Below are 22,306 nucleotides of genomic sequence, written 5' to 3' on the forward strand. Positions count from 1 at the left end.
TTCCCATGATTATCTTTGGTGTCTCCAATCTCCCCTTACCCTTGCTTCTTTCCCACCTACACTCCATTCCATACCTCTTACAGGGCTCCTCACTGTTGTTCTCCCTTGCTGGGCACACAACCAGCTTCAGGTCCCTTTCCCATACTGTTTCCTCCACTTGGTTCATTCACTCTTCCCTCCGATATTGGCATAATAGGCCAAACTACCTCCACCACCTCCAGATGTTCTCTCAAATTATCTGTTTAAAATTGTAATGCCTCAATATTTACTGTTTCTCCCTTGCTTTTTCTCCACAGCATACCATTATTCTAATACATTACGTATTTTATTAACTTATCTTGTCTATTTCAGCATGTACACCCAAGCCTACTACAATGTAATGTTAAGCTTTTTGAGGATAGGAATTTTTGTGTGTTCTGTTCCCTACAGAAAACCTAGTTTTCTATCTTAAAAACCTAGAAATTGTGCCTGGCATACAATAGAAAATATTTACTGTTTTAAAAAAATTTTTTTTTAAATGAGAACTATGGGCACCTGGATGGCTCAGTGGGTTAAGCATCTGCCTTCGGCTCAGGTCATGATCTCAGGATCCTGGGATCCAGCCCTGCTTACCACCCCCCGCTCAGCAGGGAGTCTGCTTCTCCTTCTCCCTCTGCTACTTCCCCCTGCTTGTGCTCTCTCAAATAAATAAACAAATCTTTCTAAAAATGAGAACTAAATTAGGACAAGAGAGCAAAACTTTCCAAGTATCCACAATATTTAAAAATATATGATTTTTTTCAATTACTACATTTCAAATCCCTAGATCCCCACAGACTTATTACATATTTTAAGAAAGGGGAAGAATTGAAGTAAATTTAGGATTCCGAATTCTTACATTTACTTATTTCTTTGATAATCTGTTTTTTATTCTATCCACACTTGTGAAAATCCCTCATTCTAGATTTAGAATCTAGACAATTTTATACACATCAATACAAGACCATTATTTAAGACCATTATTACTACATCTAGATGATAAATCCTCTATCATCTTCCATTTCTGTATATGCTGAGAGAGGACAATAATTTACACAGTATATAGCTTGGCGTTTAGAATAACTACATTGGGGGTTCCAAACTAACTTATTCTTAAGAGGTTTCATAAGGACCACATGGGGCTGGATGTGCTCAGCCTCAGGTTTATCTGTTCTCTGTGCACTTATCTCCATGCTACCTACATAGGCTTCTAAATTCCCATCTGCCTAACCTGTCCTTGTAGATGCTAGTATACTAGTAATAAAGAGGTAGTCATTCTTAGGTAGGACACTAGGTAAATGAAAACTGATATGCACACATTACAAACTTTCAAAGGCAGGGTTCTCCCCCCCCCATCCCCCAATCCTATTAAAAGAAGCATAAAAGCAGAGGAAAGGTTTGGGGGCGCCTGGGCGTCTCAGTCGGTTGAGCGTGGGACTCTTGGTTTCGGCTTGGGTGGTGATCTCATGGGTCCGAGGATAGAGTCCTGCGGGCTCCGCGCTCAGTGGGGAGTCTGGGGATTTTCTCACTCTGCCCTCCCCCCCCACACACCAAAATAAATAAATGACAAAAAAGACAGAGGAAAGGTTTAACTGCATGCCAGGAACACGGCTGTCTCCACAGGACGGGCCCTGGCAAGGTGGCAGGCAGGGGAGGAACGTGTGGGCTGAAGAGAATAACCTAAGGGTCTCATAGAGCACCCCTCACCCCCATCCGACCCCGTTTTCAACAAAGAATCCTGAAGCCACACTGTGAGGTCCTCTACGTGCCCCTCTGCCTCCTCCACTAGGTCGCAGAAAGCAACAGTCCTGTCCCTCAGACTTTGTGGTCCCGCGGGCCAACATCCTGCAGCCATCCTCTCTTCATCTCTTTTCAACCAGGAGACATGTTCTGGGCTCCTAGACTAAATCATTTCAGTGTTCGTTCCAGAGGCCTCCAAAGGATACTGCATAATAATAAAGGCAAATCGCAGTCGGTTTCCCTGGATTCCTGTTCACCCTGACTTTCTGGGTCAATTCTCTTCCTCGCGTCTAATTCCGGACTCGGGATGAGAGGCTGTGGAACCCCGCGAAACTGACGAAAACAGCTCTCCAAAGATAAGCACAGAAAGTAAAGTCTCCTCGAAGACCCAGAGTGGTCTTTCGTCACAGGGAAAGAATGAACGGCTAGAACCTCTAGGGCAAGGATCAAGTGGACAAGCCAGCGTCCCAAGAAACTCCTCGAGGTCCCCGGAAATCCCGAATCTACGCGTAAAGCCCCATATGGCTCCCCAACCCCCCCACCTTCGCCCCACCCTCCCCTCCCTGCCCTCTCTGACCAAATCCCTCCCGCCTCCACCTCTGAGGGGAGGCTCGCGCCCCACCTGGGGCGTCAGTGATCTCGCCTCAACGCCAGTCCCGCCGAAGTTGCCGGAGCATGCGTGATCCCGCCCCCCAGGGCCAGGTCTCACCAATGGGGGTTAAGCCCCGCCCCTGGACCCGCCCCCTCTGCGTCGCGAGACTAAAGGTTCTAACGGTTTTAACGGTTTTAACGGTCCTAACCATTTTACCAGCAGTTCATTGGCCGCAGGTGGCCTGCCTCTCATTGCATACCGCTACACGGCCCACGTGTACCTCGCAAGATGTACCCGCTCACCTCCACAGTCACACCCCTGCCGCCACCCGCACCCCACCGAGCATGCCCTCACCAATGCAGACCCGCTCAGGAGTTACCTGACCCATCCTGCTGTATGCGGAGTGGACTGGGTGCCCAGGGGCTAGGGCATGACGGGGGCCCAAGACGTCCTAACAAGAGCTGGTAGGGAGAGCCGCTGGGAGGCAGCCACAGAACTGGCTGACTGGTGGGGAGAAAAAGGCAAGAAATAGTCCAGGGAACCTGGCCTGCTAGATACTGAGACAATCTGAGAGCAGGGTGGGCAGGGGCAGAGGGTGTAGGGAGGAAGGGTCTGTGGAACTCTGCCTCTGATGGTTATAGATGGCTTTTAACGCCATGAAACAGAGATCACCAATGAAAGAGTATGGATGGAAAACAGATTGCCCTGAGCCCCAGGACACACAACTTTAGAGGCCTAGATAAGGAAAAAGCAGCAAAGGACCCCAAGCAGGTGCGGTCAGGGACAGAGGAGGGACACCCAAGAGAGCGAGGTGCTGTGGAAGCCTCCTGGATCATCCTTCAAAGAGGAGGAGGAGACCAGCTATGTTGTTACTGGTGGGAGAATGGAGGAGTGAATGGAGGTCTCAGTTCTTGAATTCTCCATGAGAGACTTACATGAGGATCCCCACTTGAATAAAGACAGCCAGAAGGAAAGTGGCAAGCACAGAGCAGTTTATTAAGTTTAAGACAGGAGAGTGGGCAGGCCCAGAGATGGGAACTGTACCAGGGTTAGGGGTGTCTTTTTATGTTTGCAAAGTTTATGGGTCACAGTGAGGGAAGTCTCTGACAGAGGTTGTTTCCAGTCATCTAATGGACTCCTCCTACTGGTTAGGAGGAGGCGTTTTGGGCCCTACAAGTGAACTGTGGTAATCCAGACAATGGAATATTAAGCAGTAAAAAGAAATGAGCTATCAAGCTAGGAAAAGACATAGAGGAAACTTCAATATATTTTACTAACTGAAAGGAGCCAATCTGGAAAGGCTATATACTGTAGGATTCTAATATAACATTGTGAAAAAGGCAAAATTCTAGAGACAGTAAAAAGATCACTGGTTACCATGGATTGGGGGGAATCAGGGATGTATAGGTGGAAAAGAGAGGATTTTTAAGGCAGTGAAACTATTCTGTATGATAGTATAACGGTGCATACATGTAATTGCAGTATACTTTTGTCCAAACCCATAGAATGTACAACTGCAAGAGTGAACTCTAACACAAACTATGGACTTTGGGGGATAATGATGTGTCACTTTAGGTTCAGCAATTATAACAAATGTGCTATTCTGGTGAGGGATATTAGTAATAGGAGGGGTTATACAAATGTGGGGCAAAAGGTATATGAGAAATCCCTGTACCTTCCATTCAAGTTTGCTGTGAACCTAAAATTGCTCTAAAAATTCTATTAAAAATATATATGCATACATATATGTATATATATGGAGAGTTTTGCATATCCATACAATGGAAAACTACTAAGCCATAAAAAGGAATGAGTGATTGATAGGCACCATGACATGGATAAAACACAAGGTAATTACCCTGCATGGAAGAAGTCAGACACAAAGAATACATATTGAATGGTTCCATTTATATAAAATTCTAGAAAATGCAAAGTAATCTATAGCAACAGAAAGTTAACCAGCAGTTGCTTGAGACCAATGAGTGCCATAGAGGAGGATTACCAATGGGCAGAAGGAAACTTGAGGGTGAGGGATACGTTTACTACCTTGATAGTGGCTATGTTTCATACATGTATACATAGGTCAAAATGTGTCAAATTGTACACTTAATATGTGTAGTTTATTGTGTTAGTTATACCTAAATAAAGCTTTGAAAAATAAAAACACATAGAGTTGAAGCTCCACTCTGCCTTCCTTGATACCATTCCCCAGGTGACTTCTATCCTGAATTTGATGCTTATCATTTCTATGCATGTTTTATACTTTTAGTTCATATGGTTGCATTCATAAATAATATATAGCATTGTTTTGCATTATTGTATCATGTTATAAATGGTATACTTTGTGCATTTTCCTACAATTTGACTTTTTGACTCACAATTTTTAAGATATATATTTGTAGATTAAAGTATCTTTCCTATTGCCCTATTGGTAAAACATTCAGCTGCTTACAGTTTTTCCCCTATGCAGATGCTGCAATGAAACTTTTTGTACCTGTGAATACCTGTGAGAGTGGGTCTTCAGGGTAACTATAGTAGGGTGGTTTTTCTGGCTGGTAGGGTTGTATCATGGACACCAGCACGGTCTGAATGTTTTCTGCTGGTCAACTTTTTATTGGAATATTTTTAGAGGCTGATTGCCAGCTCTTTTTGGTTAGTGAAAGAGATGAACTTGAACTGTTCATGTCCCTGTGTTACAAATGAGAGAGAAAGAGACAATAATCTGCTGAAGTATAGCTTGGAATGGAACCACAATGTCAGATATTTTCATGCTCCTTCTTTTGCTCCTCTGATATGCTCTCCTTCTTTTCTGGGGCCCTGGTAACAGTCACCTGCCCAGTGTTCTCAGGTGCCACAGACTCCTAAAAGAAAAGTTGACAGAACCTTATTCTGAAGCAGCAATTTTATCCTAAGAACCATCAACCCTTTTAACATTTCTTCTGACTCTGTGGAATGCTTTCTTTTTTTATTTTATTTTAATGATTTTTTATTATATTATGTTAGTCACCATACAGTACATCCCCGGTTTCCGATGTAAGGCTCGATGATTCATTAGTTGTGTATAACACCCAGTGCACCATGCAATACGTGCCCTCCTTACTACCCATCACCAGCCTATCCCATTCCCCCACCCCCCTCCCCTCTGAAGTCCTCAGTTTGTTTCTCATAGTCCATAGTCTCTCATGTTTCATTCCCCCTTCTGATTACCCCCCTTTCTTTATCCCTTTCTTCCCCTACCGATCGTCCTAGTTCTTATGTTCCATAGATGAGAGAAATCATATGATAGTTGTCTTTCTCTGCTTGACTTATTTCACTTAGCATTATCTCCTCCAGTGCCGTCCATGTTGTAGCAAATGTTGAGAACTCGTTCTTTCTGATAGCTGAGTAATATTCCATTGTATATATGGACCACAACTTCTTAATCCAGTCATCTGTTGAAGGGCATCTCGGCTCCTTCCACGATTTAGCTATTGTGGACATTGCTGCTATGAACATTGGGGTGCCTATGGCCCTTCTCTTCACTACATCTGTATCTTGTGGAATGCTTTCTAAATTTATGTTCCTGGCAATATGGTTACACAATTTTAAAATGCAAGATTCACCTTTAAAATTCTTTGATATTTCATTGACTATGAGTTCATCACACTCCACTGTGGAGTATATGTTTCTATATGTAAGGACTCTATCTAGACTGTTAATGCTGAGGGGCAGATTTCTCTCATAAAGAAGTAAAAACAAGCAGGAAGCACAAAAGGGTAGCAGGCTGGGCACTGTCTCAACAATCTCAGCAGCATTGTGCAGTCACAACCTCCCTTTGTCACTAAGCAACAAGAAGCTGAGATTCTCTTTCCTCAGACATAGCCTCAAAAAGACAAAAGGAAAGTTTGCCTTTTCTACTTCCTTCCTGGAAAGATGCAAAGTGCTTTAGTAGGCTCCTGGGTAAGAGCGCACTTTACAATTAATCTTGGCTCCTGGCCCTGGGGTAGTACCTGAAATGTGAATGAATCATGGAGTAAATTTAGCAAGAAAGATTTCATCCAGCATCCAGGCTGGAGGAGGACCCTGAACTTCCCACTCCCCCTCCGTCATTCTAAGGTTACCCCTAGAACCTACCTAGTCTTTCTGATGCCATGTCCTTTCCCATGTGTCCTGGTCTCACACTAACCAGCTGAATCTCCTAGTCTTCTAGCCACCCCATTTATTCCCAGTTTTTTGCTTGGTCTCCCCAAACTTCTGGAGTTTGACTGCTCTCTATGCTGGGAACATCTTGAGGGCAAAGACTGTTTTCTACCTGTATATCCCATGCCCAGTCCCGTGCCTGGAATGCAGTAAAGGCAGCCCAGTAAATAATATTGAACTAAACTGAAGAGAGAGCAAGTTAAACAGATAATAGAAAGATGGACAGACAAGTTGGGCAACCCAAACCCTCAGTGGGATGAAAAGATAAAGGGCTTTTCAGTCATATATAGGAAACTGCTGTGATGGCCAGAGGCCACAAACTTGGGTCAGCTTCTTTCTGCTCAGGGCTATGACTCCTCATATTCAGGTCCCACCCTCATTGTCATGAGGGGCTATTCCTGTACCCTGTCACTCTTGATCTAGTCATCAGGTTATTTTGTCCCTGATCCTATTCGTTGTTTCTGACTCCCTCACCATAAGGAAGTTTCACAAGGTCCAGGATAATTCTGTCCTTTCACCATGGTCTCTCCAGCTCATATTAGGATCTTATGAAAGAAAGAGGGGAAGGATGGAAGAAAGGAAAAAAGGGAAAGGAAAATAAAGGTGCCCTTTCCCTACACATACATAGCCCTCCCAGGTGGGCCAGCACAGCTGAGGCCAACTGTTCTTTTTCTTTTTCTTAAAGATTTTATGTATTTGTTAGAGAGAGAGAGAGAGAGCACAGCAGGGGGAGTGGCAGGCAGAAGGAGAGGGAGAACACTCTCTCCTCTCAGCAGAGAGCCCAATGCGGGACTTGATCCCAGGACCCTGGGATCATGACCTGACTTGAAGGCAGATGCTTAACCGGCTGAGCCACCCAGGCATCCCAAGGCCAACTGTTCTAACGATGGATGACAGATGGGTGTCCCTCTCCTCAGATTCTTTTTATTCTCTCAGTAGCTCTCAGGAGAGGCTTCTGGCCTGGGGACCTTGAGGTCTGAGACTCAGGGTAAGCATTTGGGAGGGATTCACCCTCATGCCTGCCTTATTATAGCACAATGCTGGCTTCTATGGACACTACAGAGGCCAATTCAAGAGTGAAAGTGCTCAAGAATACCGCCTTGCAGCCAAGCCCCAGCCTCCAGCAGTGTTCCTGCAGCGATGTCAGGTACAAGGCAGCCCTGGGGGCAACTGGGGTGGCTGGGCCAGTTTCTGTTTCTCTTGGACCCCAAAAACATCTTCCCCAGACCTACCACTGCTGAACCTTAGGAAATGCATGAGTCCTGGCCACTCTTCTCTGAAATAGCATTATTTCCATTTCTCTACCTATAGAAAGGGTGGAGAAGAGCTAGTACCAAGCTGGACAGTCTTGCTCAATGCTCCTCTTAGGCAGAGGGAGGGTCAGGGTCCAGTTTGGGTAGGTGACCATGGGAAAAGACCCTCCAGAACCCAGAAAATAAGCCTTGAGTTTTGCCAACAACTGCTCTCAAGCTCAGATTCCTTGATGTCCTAAAAGCCCATGGTCTAATCCACAGTCAGCCTTGGAGTCCAGAGGCCCAGGAGGCTTCCTCTGGTGAAGGAAGCAGCATAAAGTGGCTGGGTACCCACCCACATGAGTAGCCAAGGAGGACTGGAAAGGAGTGATGGCAGAAGTGGCTTTAGGCTTCCAAAGAACAGGAGAGAGAGAGATGCAGGGCCCAGACCCTCTACTGCTTCTAGGCCTGGAAACAAGGAAGGGGCAGTGATCATTGGTTGGGGTCCCAACAGTAAAAAGCTCACTCAAAACAGGAGAACTCAGCAGAGTGTAAATGCAAAGGAGTGGATGTGAGGGCCTCAGGTAAAAGTGGTATCACAGGTTGGTAACAACCAAGTGGTCAGTACCGTTGGGCCGAAGGGACAGGGCAATGTATGGCTCCCAGAACCCAGAAGGAGAGGGTGGTGTGGAGAGAACCATCCTGAAAGGAGTGGTGATTTTGGGTGGAGAGACACAGACAGGTGGGGGTTAGTCTGGGAGGGAGTTAAGAGAAGAAACATCTCTTTCCTTCCCTCCTTCTCTTCCTAGGGCTTTTCAGTGGCCAGAGGGAAGGCAGGCTGGTGAGAAATGCACTTAGATCAGCCCCCTGGGCAACAGCAGGGTGGAGAACATGGAAGAGTGTCTGGAACATGCTCTGTCCACTGCAGCTTCTTGCTTCCAAGCCTCTAGCCAGATCCTACTTGATCTGTCATCTGAATTCTCCATGACTTGCTTTCCCAGGCCAAGAACATGGTCTGGAAGCTCCCATGTTATGAAGCTTGCAATTCCTTAGCATTCTTAGTTGGAAGGGTTGCCTGGCACTGCCTACTCAGAAAGCCAGGCCCAAATGCAGCTCCAGACCACTTATCTGGGGCCACCACCTCCCCCTTGAGAATAATGGGACCTGGGTAATACAGGGACAGAGGCAAACTGGGGACTTTCTGCTGGGTGTTTGTAGTTGCCCAGTGGCAGCTGTCATCCTAAAGACTGGAACATCATCTCAATCTGTCTCCCAGAAACAGAAGTAGGGAACGTGTTTTGGGATATGTTTTAACTGAAGACTTGTTACACAAAGCATTTACTAGCATTACCAACAGCTAGCTCCAAACAGCATGATCTATGTGTCTTGGGCTCAGATTGTATAAATGCCAAGTCTGGTGGCTCATTCTACGTCTAAAGCTCCTCTAATTAGTGGGACTGTTTGGGGAAGGTGCACATTTTATTTTCCTATTAGCTAAGAGATATCAGGTTTCAACCCAACTACTTGTAGTTATTACTGTTGAAAAACTTTTCAAGATGTGACACCACTTTTCTTTAGTTTTGGTCAGGTAGAAATTTTATCTGTGTCATTCAGGTGCAAGAAAATTCTCTTTTCTTCTTTTTCTTTTTCTTTTCTAGACCAGATTAACTTATTTCTAGCTATCACCTGCCTGACTCTTGGGACATGTAATCCTGGTCTTGTTTGTTCTTAAGGTCAGACAAGAGTCCCAGGGACTCATGGTTTGGAGTAGGTACTTCATTGGTGGTACCATGATTGTTGTATCCCTCCCTGTCCCACCCTGCCATGCCTCAGTCTGCCACAGGGGCTCCTTACTCAGCATCCTACTGACTGCAGAATGCCCAGCCTCCACAAGGGCCCTTAGCCCTCCCACATGCAACTACTGCCCCCTCCCAGGAAATCTACCTTTCCTCCAAGGTCTCTTCAGTTGGAATCCCAGCCTAAGCCCACCTGCTCAGAGACCACGGGTTTTACAGCCTCAATGGAAAAGGATCCTAGAAACAAAGATGCAGGGGAAATTCTCTCCAGGGACAAGAATACTCAGAACTGCCTGGGTGGAAGGAAACGACTGCACTTGTTACCAGGCTCTCACTATTTTGAGAACAAAACTTGAGTCAATGGGAGTCAATAGAGTATCCTGCCACTGTTGGAATAGTGAGTTTCACTCTTCCAGGGACTGTGTCTAGAGGCATTCAGACTAATCCAGAATCTGACATCCCATCATAGGCCATCCTACAGTACAGCCTCTAACAAAACTAGGCTGTCCTGAACCCTTGATAATGGAATCGTGTACCTTTATACCAACAAGGTTGGGAAAGCACCACAATCCACATGGGGCAAGTGAGCAGGCTGACTTCAAGAAGTTTGTGTTGTAAGACCTAAAGTTCTTATGAAGTTGTCTGAAACAACATGTCAGCAGGGCCTGTAGTGATTCCCTATATGCTACGTGTGTCTATGACCAGATCAAGTGTGCTTTCCTTACTGAGGAGCAGAAAAGCACTGTGAAAGTGTTGAAGGCACAAGAACAGAGTCAGAAAGCTAAATTTTTCTTAATGAAGATTTTTGGAGTAATAAAAAAAAATCAAAAGGCAAAAATACATATATAGTGAGTTTTCAGAGTCAGAGCTGCCTCCAACAACAGAGGCATCCACATTCTTGGGCTGTGTACAATTCTTTAGCCAAGGATAGAGATGGAGAAGAAATTTGGGGGTCAATTGGAACTTGCTGCATACTCCCAGGGTTTTTTAATTGAAATTTTTATTGAAATAACTGTGAATTCACAACCTGTTGTGAGAAATAATAGAAATCCCTTCCATATTTTTCCCAGTTTCCCACAATGATCGTATTTTGCAAAACTGTCATATAATATTGCAACCAGGACATTGACATTAATGAAACCCACCTATCTCAGATTTCCAATTTTACTTACACTCATTTGTGTATATTAAGATCTATAAAATTTTATCACCTATTCAGGTTTGTGTTTCCACCACTACAGTTAAGATACTGGCCAACATCACAAGTATCCCTGGTGGTGCCCTTTTATGACCACACCCACCAGCCTCCTGCTCGTCTACCCTTTCTCTGTCTCTAATCCCTGGCAACCACCAGCCTCTTCTCCCTTTCCAAAATTTTGTCATTTCAATAATGTTATATAAATGGAATGATATGGCTTGCAATATTTGGAGATCGGTTTTTCTTGCTCAGCATAATTTCCTAGAGATTCATCCAAGTTGTTCATGGTTCATTTTTCTTCATCACTGAGTAGTATTCCATGGTATGCATATACCAGTTTGTGTAACCATTCACCTATTAAAAATATCTGGGCTGATTCCAGTTTTTGGCTCTTACAAATAAAGCTGCTACAGGTTTTTGGGTGAACATAAATTTTCATTTCTTTGGATTAAATGCCTAGGAGTGCAATTGCTGGATTATATGGTAGTTGTATGTTTAGTTTTTAAAGGAAGCTGCCAAACTGTTTTCTAGAGTGACTGTACCATTTTACATTCCCACCAGCAATGTATGAGTGATCCAGTTTCTCTGCATTCTCAGCAACATTTGGTATTGTCTCTGTTTTATTTTAGCCATTCTGATAAATACGTCGTGAGAGCTCATTGTGATTTTAATTTGCATTTCACTAATGTTTAATGATGGAAAACATTTTTTCATGTGTTATTTGCCATCTGTATATCCTCTTCAGTGAAATGGCTTCATGTCGTTTGCCCATTTTCTTTTTTTAAAATTGAATTTCAATTCATTAACATATAATGTATTATTTGTTTCAGGGGTACAGGTCTGTGATTCATTGGTCTTATATAATACCCAGTGCTGATTACAACACATACCCTCCCCAATGTCCATCACCCATTTACCCCATCCTCCCTCCCCTCTCCCCTCCAGCAACCCTCAGTTTGTTTCCTAAGATTAAGAGTCTCTTACGGTTTGTCTCCCTCTCTGGTTTTGTGTTCTTTCATTTTTTCTTCTCTTCCTCTATGATCCTATCCCTTGTTTTTTAAATTCCACATATCAGTGAAATCATATGATAATTGTCTTTCTCTGATTGACTTATTTCACTTAGCATGATATCCTCTAGTTCCATCCACATTGTTGCAAATGGCAAGATTTCAATTTTTTGTTGGCTGTGTAATATTCTGGTGTGTGTGTGTGTGTGTGTGTGTGTATCACATCTTTATCCATTCATCTGTCAATAGACATCTTATGTTTGCCCATTTTCTAATTGGATTGCTATTTTACTGTTGAGTTGTGAGAATTCTTTATATATTCTAGGTATTATTCCTTTATTGGATATTTGGTTTGCAAATATTTTCTTCCAGTCTGTAGCTTATCTTTTCATCTTCTTTACACAAATTTTCACAGAGCAAAACTTGAAGAATTTTTTGATGAGAGCCAGTTTATCAATTTTTTCTTTTATTGCTCTTGCTTTTAGTATCAAGTCAAAGAACTCTTTGCCTAGTTCTAAATACTGAAGATTTTTTCCTATTTTTTTTCTAGAAGGGCTCTGGGTTTTTAATCCCTGTCGTGTCAGCTTGCTTTATGAGGAATGAAAGGTAAGGCTGGCTGGCTTCTCACCTTCATGGAGCTTTCATTGTATTTGGAAACCAGCACCAACTGTCTAGGGCAGGAGGTCCTGATAGGGGAGCTTGTTAAAGACACACACCACAGAAGATTCTGGTTCAGGGATCTGGGATGGAGCTAGCCCCAGCCTTTTATTTAGGAACCTGCTGTCAGTCATTGCTCATACCCCAACCCAGCCAAGACTAAACTCACCAGATCAGACACTTCATTCAGGTCTGCAGCAGGAGAAGCTGAATGGCTGGGGACAGGGAATTATGGGGCTAGAGACCAGGCACAAAGGCAAAGTGGATGGTCTTAGAAGAGATTCCTATTGAGATCTGGGGGTCTGTGGAGTGGTCTTTCTCTGCCTAGGTATAGGCCATGGTTCTCTGGCTCCAACTGGGCCAAAGCAAACGCCCTGGGAACTTTCTGAACCCTGTTCATTAATTAAACAGCAAACATGTATTTGCCCAGGCACCGGGCTCAGTGTTGGAGTTACAGATGAGAGCAAGACAGACAATAACCTTTGCCCACAAGGAGCTTATGTTCTCATCAGGAACATTAAGCAACATCATACTATGTAGTCACCTACTATTCCAGAAAGTGGAAAATGCAGAGTTGGGGTGACGGCACTGCTGCTGTTAGTGCTTGAAGTCCTCCCAAGAGGGAAGTGAGACGGAGTCCTACGGCCAGCTACAGGAAGAATCCCAGACAGAAGGCACAGGTGGTGCAAAGGCCCAAAGTGGAAATAGCTGGTGTGTTTCAGGAGCAGTAAGAATGCCAGTGTGGTTGCAGGAAATGGAGAGATCAATATTGTGTGGGTCTCATGGACCACTATGATGACTTTGGCTTTTACAAACGTGAGGAACTGTTGCAGATTTTCAGCAAACAAGGGAGATGATCTGATCTAAATATCAGAAGAATTATTCTGCCTGCTAAGAGGACAATAAACTGGAAGGGAAAGCTTGGAAGCAGGGACACCAGGCAGGAAGCTCTTGCAATAACTCAAGCAAGAGAAGAAGGTGTGTCTTTGATCAGGGAAAGCAGTGGACATGCTGAGGAGTGGTCCAATCCTGGGTACATATTGAAGGAATAATCAACAGGATTTCCTGACACTTTGGATATAGAGTGTGAAAGAAAAGAATCAAGGGGACTCCAAGGTGTTCGGCAGGATCTAGCTACCATGACCTGACCTGACCATGACCTGAGGCTGCGGAGGGGTGGGGTTGGTAAATGATCCAGAGCTCAGGCATGTGTTTGGAGATGCCTGTAAGACATTTACAAGGGGATATGGAATAGGCTGTTGGCTACTGAGTCTGGAGCTCAGGAGGGAGCTCAAGCTAGAAAAAGAAATGGCAGTTTCCAGGTGGTACTCAGGGCTAAGAGCTTGGGTTGCTCTTGTGTGGACAGAGGGGAGGAGAGAACCGAAGCCTGGTCCTGGGCAATCTAAGAGTTAGAGGGCCTGACATGAAACTTGAACCACTCCCCTTCTGGTGGAAGGATGTCTTAGGAGATGCTTCAGCCCCTTCATCAATCCGCAGCCCTAGAGACTTCTGCTTTGGAGGCAAATACCAGCACGAGGTGTCCTAGGAGTGAGGCATTGCTTTAATTTCTAATTGCCTTTTCAGGATTTTGGCAAGTTTAGCAGTTTAGGGGTAGTGGCTCCTGCCAGCTTCCCTCCATTACAGGTCCTGAGGTAACATCTTAAGGGCAGGTAAGCATCATTTTTTTCCCCATTCACCTTCTTTCTCACTGTCTTTAAAGGAGCCGGCACAGCAACACTTGTTCTCCAAGCATGACAACCGTACTTCTTTCGACAAAGTGAGTGCTGGAGAAAGGAAGGAGAGTGGGCAGGGCCCCAGCCTAGGTTGAAGTTGAGGTAGGGTGGAGGGGATAAGACACTGAGGGGAGGGAGGGCTCCTGACAATCTCTCTTGTCTGGGAAACAGCCCATTCCCCAAACAAAGGTACCTCTGCTTTGGTTTCATCCACTAGCTTGCCTGACAGTGAGCAAATATCCCTGGGGCCACTGACTTTCTGGATGTTTCACCCTGGAATGGAAGGCATGGCTGGGGAGGCAGGCCAAAGAGGCTGGGGTATAGGCCAGGGGAGCCAGGCATCACCAAGTAGGCTTGGGTTGAGGAGGGGGCAAGGGCGTGCTTGGTGCCAGGACTGTGGGCCAAGGGCCCATACCGTTGAGGAGGGCCCCTACTGCCTGCTGCAGGGAATCGGAAGGCGGAAAGACCTGGAGCGCCTGGGGCAGCGGCACACCTTCCTGCGCTGGGCACCCCATGAGCTGGAGTTGAGCCAGCAGCGGCCCCTTGAATCCTCCTACCAGGCCAATTTCCGGTCAGGCCCAGGACTCAGTGACCTCCCCCAGCGCCTTATCCACTTTGTGCAGATCGCGCCTCCCCGTACCAGCACCACCTACCAGCAGAACTTCTGCCACCCTTCCCGGGGTGGCCACTGTGGCAGCAACAATATGGGACCAATCACCAACACACTGCCTGACCTCCCAGGGATCCCAAGACCCAAGCTGCTACAGCATTACCTTCATGCTGGGGTCTCGGAGTGTCTAAATTGGTCCAGAACATTAAACAAGGACAGCTGACACAGCGGCCTGTCTGTGCATGCAGCCCAAGGGGCGTAGAAGCTGGAGAGCAGTAAGGCCCATGGCACCTGTGCGTTGGGCAGGGGAGGTGCTGCCCTGGGAACCCTGCCACTGAGTGAGAAGCCTGCAGGAGGCTAAGGGTCCTGGAGGGTCGCCATGGTCACAGCAGATCAGCGCTGGGACCCCAAATCCATTCTTGCAGTAAACCCAGCTGTGAGCCCCTTGCACTCATGTGGCTGCAGGGAAAGCAGAGTCAGTGGGCCCTCCTAGTGAGCAGCAAAGTCTGGAGGAGGAGGCAAAGGCTGGCAGCTCTGATTTCTCTGGGAGGCTACTATGCCTCTAGGGATCTGGTGGGAAGCCACATAGTTCTGCCTTAGCTGGGACAGGGGGAGTCTGCCCTGGCCTAACCCCCCACTGGACCACCCCTCCCCATGGAGGTGCAGAGACTTTGAGGAGATCCTGCGTGACATGGACCTAGAGGTCATCCTGACTCTGTGGTGCTTTGCTGTGGTTTTCTGAGCTCTTCTGGCTGTCCTGTGAGTGCCCTCTAACACCCAGGACAGTGTGGGGCAGCAGTCATCCTATGTCACCAAAAGAGAAACTAAGGCTTCAGTGGGGCTAAGACACCAGAACACTTTGGGGGCAGAAGCCAGATCCAGAGGGCTACTCTGGACACTCTTCCCTGGGAGAATCAAGGCCCCTGAAGGAGGGCAAGGGGCTGCAGGGGCAACGCAGGAGTCCACACCAAGGGCCATATGCCGGATTTTAGCAGCACTTTTACTTTCACATCTGAACTTCCTGGGTCCTCACAACAGCCCTGTGAGGTAGGTAGGGCAGGAAAGTTTCAGAGATCCCCATTTACAGATGAGGATGCTGAGGCACAGAGAGGTGAAATGACTTGCTCAAGATCACACAGTCAACAGTGTAAAGGGCCCAAAGCCAATATTCCTCTGGTCCTCTGGAGGTTCCTACACCCACTCCTCCACTCCCTCTGTGTCCTCTGACCTCTCTCAACTCTCCTGGGGCCACAGAGTCCTTCAAGGCAGGCTGACAGGATTTTTCAGGAACAGCCATTGGGGTGAGCCCGGTCAACTCCAGGCAGGCACTAATCCTGTGGGGCATGAGGCCAGCTCTCCCATCCTCCCACTTTCCAGTTGGACAGAGGGCCCAGTAGTTCCAGAGCAAGTGTGGAGCTAGGCATGGTCCATGAATGAATGGGGTAAAGGTGGGTATAAGCATATGTGTCCTGCACTAAAGACAAAGTCCCCTCCCCCTCTGAGACATTTGTCTCAAGTACCTGACCCTGTGCCTCCCTCATCCCACAGAGCCACAGTGAGCTGCTTCAGCAGCAAAAGGAGCCACAGACATTTGCCTCTGGCGCTGCGCTGCTCCAGATGACACATCCCATCAGGCATTCAGACCCCATCACGCAGACACAGCGCCTCCACAGCTTGGCTGGGACCCTGGGCCACACCCCCAATGACAAACAGCCGGGGCCCAGCCTGCAGACTAGAACAGGAGCAGCGGGCTGTGGGCATGGCAGGCAGGGCCTCCCAGCGCCGCCGTGCAAGGCTGAAGCCCTCCACAGAGCCCAGAGGGCACGGCTGGTTGCCTGCAGGAAGGAGACAGAAGTTGTAAAGGGCACCGGCTGCAAGGGCCCCCGCTCTTTTGCTCGCTGAGCCCAGAGACGGCCCAGCAGGCATCACCCCAGGATGGGCTACCCGTGCCTTCCTACTCATTGCCCCCATTCATCATTTGTTCATTTCTTCAGATTTCTATTTGTCCGTTCATTCAGTGGTCACTTGTCCTGTTTCTGTCTCCACTGATGCCGGTACAGAGCCATCAGGTGCTGAGGGACACCCCAAGAGTGAGGCTACGCAGACTATCCCCTGTCTGCTTCACAGAGCGGGAAAGGGAAGCCCACAGAGCCCTGACCCCTGCCGTGCCTGAAGAAGGGCAGAAGGTAGTGCTCATGCTTCGGGTTCCTCCTTCCTGTCCTGGGCTCACCTCCTATCCCTAGCCCCACAGATACTCACCAAGGCCCCCAATGGCCATGATGTGGCCCCCAAGGGAGCCAACCACAAAGTCGGCCCTCTTATCCCTCATGCGCAGGCTGCGGGGCAGCTTGGTCCAGGACCCTGCAAGAAAGGGGAGGTCGGATCCAGTCCCACGACACACACGGTGCCCCTCCCTCCCATGGAAAGGAGGACAGCCCAGGCTAGCCACTGCTCACCATGTTCCAGGTCGAACATCTCCACAGTGTTGACAAAGTGTGGGCGGGAGTAGAAATTGTGGGGCCCGGGCTGCTGCAGGCCACCCAGGCTGAAGACGTTGCCTTCCGCCATGGCACAGCCAGCAAAGGCCCGGCGGCTGGGCAGGCTCGGGTGCCGGGTCCAGGTACAGGCCTCCAGATCAAAGGCCTCAAAAGCAGTCACTGGGAGCTTTCCCTGGCGGCCCCCTGCCAATGGAATTGGAGCACCTGGGAAGGAGCCTGGGAGGCCTAGCAGGCTCCTCCTCCACCGGGTTGCTAAGCCTTCACCACTGCCCACCCTAGCCCCCCCATACCCAGCTGTGTGCACACCAGAGCATGGGTCACCTGCCCTGCAGATCCTGAGGCACTAGGGTTTGGTTTTTCAGCCCAGGAGGGCCACCAAAGGTCAGAACCTCTAAGCAAGCCTGGCTCACTCAAAGCTGCTCTTGTCCTGCCATCTCAGGCTTAACCTGATCCCGGCCAACCTATGGGGATAGGTGCTTCTGCACTTCGAGCCCCTTCTCCGCCTCCCCCAGGCCCTTACCCAGGACATAGATCTTGTTCCCGTGCAGGAAGGTAGAAGCCCCGTAGCAGGGTGTGGGCATGGAGGGTAGTGAAAGCCAGCAGTCCCGCCGGGGTTCATATACCCGAACTTGGGCCTGGGGAGCCGTGTCTGGGCCCATTCCCCCCAGAGCATACACCATACCATCTGCATAGAAAAGAGCAATTCAGAGTTCACCTCAGCCTGGCCAGGGCACCCTACCCTGACAGCTGCCCTGGTCGGGCCTGGGGGTGCCTGGGGACCCACATGTTTGTAGTACCCCTTCCAAGCAGCAGAGAAACCCTCCTTCCTTTCCAGAGTGGGGGTTGGGAGAGCTAGGATTCCTGCTCTGGCCAGGGCCCCTCCAAGGGAAGAGCAGGAGGCAGATGATCTAATTATAATCCATCTCTGTCTCCCTGGAGATGCTATGGCAACCAAGTCTGGCATCTAAGCAGGACCGGTGGTCAGACCTGGAGGCCACAAGGTGGGGGCTCCCCTAGGGGAAGGAGGGTAGAGGATGGTTTAAGCTAGGGAGGGGCATATGGGGATCTGCTAAGCATAGAACTCAGACTGGGGAGGGATCTCCAGGGATCAGCCATCAGGTGCTGAGGGATCAGCTCCGGGGATCAGCTGGGGGCTAGGAGAGGGGCTTATGCCTGTAGGGTGGAGGTGCTGGCCGCAAGCCTTCTGCCCAGAAGCCCTGCCAGGACCTCTGTATCCCACCCTTTCATTACAGGAGGTTCTGGTCCTGTTACACCCTCCGGGTCAGCTGGGGGCATGTCTGGAGGCCTTGGGGAGATGGGTCAGTCAGCTGAGGGCTTCCATGGCAACTATCCCCAGGCCAGCTTGGCCTTCCCATCTCAGGCTCCCTGGTAAATGTGTATATGGGAGGAAGAGGGGGGAGGGAATCTAAGCACTCACTGGGCTCTGAGCCAAAGCCCTGCTCCCCTCCCCCTTCCCTAGACTATTTATAACCTTGAGAGTCATTGGGCTACCCCTCCTTGTCTCTTAGAGAAGAGGAATGGGCAGGGAGGTGGATGGGGCCTCCCATCATGCTGGGGGCCAGCCTGGGCTCTGCCCCCCACTTCACAGTGGGAAAGGGCGGTTAAGGCTACTGCTAGCTCAGCTCAGACCCAGGGAGGAGAGGGTCTTTATGAGAGTCAAAGCTGTGTCCAGGGCACTCAGACAATGTTTACAGCTCTTGTCCAATCTCTGAGGGTAAGGGACCAAGTCAGAAAAGAATAGAGGGTGTTGGGGCACCCGAGGGACTCCCTTAAGGCCACTCACCTCTCTCCACAGTTGCAACCCCCATGGCTGCCTGAGGGAGGGTGGCCCGACGCTCCCAGCGGCCCTCATCAGCCAGGAAGGCCTCCACGGCAGCTACAGGGCTCTGGCCCTCATCCACACCGCCCACCACTAGCACCTGCTTGCCCAGCACCACAGCAGCCGCACCGGCCCGGGCAGTGGGCAGGGGTGCCAGTGCGAGCCATGTATGCGAGGCCATGTCCAGTGTCTCGGCAGTGTCCAGGGGCAGTCCAGCCCGGCCACAGCCCCCCAACACTAGCAGGTGCCCATCCTGGTATGCCACTGTGCCATACACCCGGCAGGTGGGCATGGGTGGGAACACCTGCCAAGCAAAGGCTCGGCCACCTCCTGTAGCCATGGTGTTCACCTCCAGTGGCAGGCCATACTATCTGCTCAGGCTGCCGGCCTCACTGAGGGGCATCATGGGGCCTTATCTTGACTCTATCAGGGCCACAGGGAGTGTCTGACCAGTTCAGGGACCTTGCCTTCACCTGGAAGAGAGAGGGAAAACAAAGGGTCAGGGCCACTGACCAGTCCCTGAGGATACAGTTGAGCAGTCTGTAGCTGAGGGCAGGACTGGCCCAAAATCACTGGTGGGAAAGGCACAGGGAAGACCTACCCCTCCTGGCTAGCACGCCACTATAGAGGCCCTCCTGGGTGGGAAAGAGGGCAGATTCCCAGGCAACTTCCCCCCTTCCTATGGGGCATGAGGGATTCTCCCTCCACCCCTGCCCTCACCTAAGAACACCCAACATCCCCCCCGCTTCACATCTAGGTCAAGGTGGGAGGTAAGTTGACTAGGATAGGACACTCCACCCTGGCCCCCTTCCCTTCCTCTTGACAATCCTCGTTCTGGTGCTCTGCATGAAGGGAGTTCTACTGTACCCTCCCCTTATTGCTTTCCAGTGTGCCCTGGACAGCCAGGGAGCAGACTCCAGGGTATACTTACAACCCTTTTGGGGGCCATTCCATAGAGATCATCCATTCCCATCAGCAAAAGGCCAAGATCAGGGCGTTTGGGACTGGGAGGGGAGGAGCTGGACGCCAGGGTTTCACATTCCCCCTTCAGGTCTACTCTTAGGGGTTTGCCCATGCCAGGTTCCCAGAGGCCAGTCTCCTTGGTGTCCAGAAGTAGGGAGGGGGATGATTTGGGGATCCCATGAGCATTAGGACTCTAGACTCCCATAGCCAGGGCGTTTCCAGTAGGAATGAGCAGCTGGACTTCCGAGTCCCCTCACAGCAGATTCCCAAGTTCCTCAGCCTCTCCTTTCCCGCGGGGGCCACGCTCCTGGGACCCTTGGCATGATGGCCTCCTGGCCCCAAACTTCCAGCTCGCGGGAGGCGGGGGAGTGGGGGGCGGGTCCAGGCGAGCACGCTTGGGGCTCTGCGCCCCGCGCCCCAAACTTCCCCTGAGCGCGGCTCCTGCGGGACTCACCGGCCGGGGCTCCGGCGCCGCCGGGGCGCGGGGTCCGCCGTTCCGGCTCCGTGCCGGCTCTGGCTGGGGCTGAGGCCAGGCTCCGGCGGGGCTCCGGCGGGGCTCCGGCTTGGCTCGGCGCGGGGCGGGGCTGGACCAGGTCCGCCCCTCGTCCCCCCCTCCCGACTCGGGAAAATCTCCCCCCCGCCTTAACCCTGCACCTGCCGTGGCCAGAGCAGGGCGCGTCGACCCATAGTCACACGCAAATCGGTAAACAGACGGATAGACATGTGGACGCTGGGCCTGCCCAGCATTTAGGGTCCGACCTCGGGCGGGGTGGGGGAGAACTGAGGCAGCAGTGAGAAGCACAGCACGTGTATGGTGGGGGACCGCTCTGAACGCGACCCAGCCTCGGAGCACCCGCGGGGTGGGAGGAGGTGGGGGGGCGGGGGGCGGGCCAGCAGAACCAGCAGGCTTGAGGGGCCGGCGCCCGCCCACCGGCGTTGAGCTCGTAGGAGCCTGAAGACAGGCTTCGCGGCGGCGCCCCCTGGAGGCCACTTGGGGAGTGGCCTGGGCCTCTGGTAGGGGCGGCGGCTGGGTCGCACTTCCCAGGCACACAGCGAGGCGCTTACGGTGGACACTGAGACTAGCAGGGGATGGAGGAGCAGGCAGTGCCGGCCTCAGGGCCTGACGGGCCCTTCCAGGCCTGGGTGGGGGAAGTTCTTGATGGGAGGGTAGCTCTGAGTGAGGATTGAGCTTCAAGAGTCAGAGGCCAGGGGACCTCCCAGACAGGTCACTGCAGGGCCTGAGGCGGCTATGATGGGACCCAAGACATTTTGTGACTGTTCATATCCAGGGGCTGGGCCTGCCTGTAGCCAACTCTGGGATCAGGTGAGAGCAAGTTGGTGTGACAGAGGCCTATCTATTTCGGAGCCAGGCCCTGGCACAGCCTGTCTTCTGGGCATTCAGAGTACTGGCTAAGTCTGTGAGCTGCAGGACCATTTGTGCAGGTTGGTGGTCACCTAGAAGAACTCCTTGAGGTTGTCTGTGCTTGCTACTATCTTGTCCCTCTTTTATGGACTGTGTGTGTCTCACTTTCCCCAGAAGCACATCTGGAGACAAAGATATCAGTACATACAGTTCATGTGGGAGGTGAGGCCAGGAAGCACCAGCAGATGAGTGGCAAAAAGAGAAAACAGTCAATAAAGGCCGTGTCATCAAGCAAGTTACCACTGTGGGCAACTGGGACCAAAGCTTGCTGCGTTCCCTCCCAGTGCAAAGGTTGCTTGAGGAATTCATTCTCAAATCTCCATCAGTCGTGGGCCGAGAGCTGCTTGGGGGCACTAACTCCTTGGTTTGCCTAATTTCCGAAGCCAACCCTGAATGTGGGCAGAGCCTTCTTCATGTCCAGAGAGAGCCTCCAGCCCCTTTTACAGGCTGGCAATTGGAGTTGGAAGGCTTCCATGGAAATGGTGGTACCGAGGCCAGTTACAGAACCTAGACAGAAGGCTTCCATCCTCTCCACTCTGCTCCCGACTTGTTCTTCACTTAGGGCACTGGTACCTTTCCTCCACAGGGTGTTCCCACTGCTCTGCAAAACCCCTCACATTTCCCACTCTTCCCTTTCCAGGCCCTTTCCCCTCTCCAGCAATTAAGCACTTAAAATCCTCCTACCTTGAGATACCTCCCAGTACCCTCAGTCCCTCCAGTCTCCCTTTCCTCCCCTCTAGTCACCTTGATATCTGCTACCCTGTGTCCACTGCTCCCCCTAAATTGCTCTTGCCGAAGTCACTATGAAACACCATACAGG

At 49.9% G+C, this 22,306-nt stretch overlaps 2 protein-coding genes and 1 pseudogene across 4 annotated transcripts; 2 read left to right on the top strand and 1 right to left on the bottom strand.

The window, feature by feature from the left end:
- The first annotated feature begins 6,262 nt into the window (after positions 1-6,262).
- Positions 6,263-15,098, top strand: CUNH3orf84 (chromosome unknown C3orf84 homolog). The gene is made up of 4 exons (XM_008703794.2): positions 6,263-6,289; positions 7,563-7,676; positions 14,140-14,196; positions 14,578-15,098. The coding sequence occupies exons 1-4, from the start codon at positions 6,263-6,265 to the stop codon at positions 14,983-14,985; spliced, it is 606 nt and encodes a 201-aa protein (XP_008702016.1). The 3' UTR covers positions 14,986-15,098.
- Positions 8,413-13,965, top strand: LOC121102368 (annotated as a pseudogene).
- Positions 15,099-15,743: 645 nt separating the features above from the next.
- Positions 15,744-20,603, bottom strand: KLHDC8B (kelch domain containing 8B). Of its 3 annotated transcripts, none has more exons than XM_040628819.1 (6): positions 20,518-20,603; positions 19,065-19,573; positions 17,781-17,945; positions 17,219-17,443; positions 17,022-17,123; positions 15,744-16,597 (listed from the first exon to the last, which is right to left on the bottom strand). In XM_040628819.1, the coding sequence occupies exons 2-6, from the start codon at positions 19,438-19,440 to the stop codon at positions 16,401-16,403; spliced, it is 1,065 nt and encodes a 354-aa protein (XP_040484753.1). In that variant the 5' UTR covers positions 19,441-19,573; positions 20,518-20,603; the 3' UTR covers positions 15,744-16,400. The 3 variants fall into 3 exon arrangements, with proteins under 3 accessions (XP_040484753.1, XP_008702017.2, XP_008702018.2); XM_008703795.2 differs by lacking the exon at positions 20,518-20,603 and adding an exon at positions 20,032-20,300; XM_008703796.2 differs by lacking the exons at positions 17,781-17,945; positions 20,518-20,603 and adding an exon at positions 20,032-20,305.
- Between the last annotated feature and the right edge of the window lie 1,703 nt (positions 20,604-22,306).

This window comes from Ursus maritimus, unplaced genomic scaffold (assembly GCF_017311325.1).
Source record: "Ursus maritimus isolate PB19 unplaced genomic scaffold, ASM1731132v1 scaffold_14, whole genome shotgun sequence".
Classification (NCBI taxonomy): domain Eukaryota; kingdom Metazoa; phylum Chordata; class Mammalia; order Carnivora; family Ursidae; genus Ursus; species Ursus maritimus.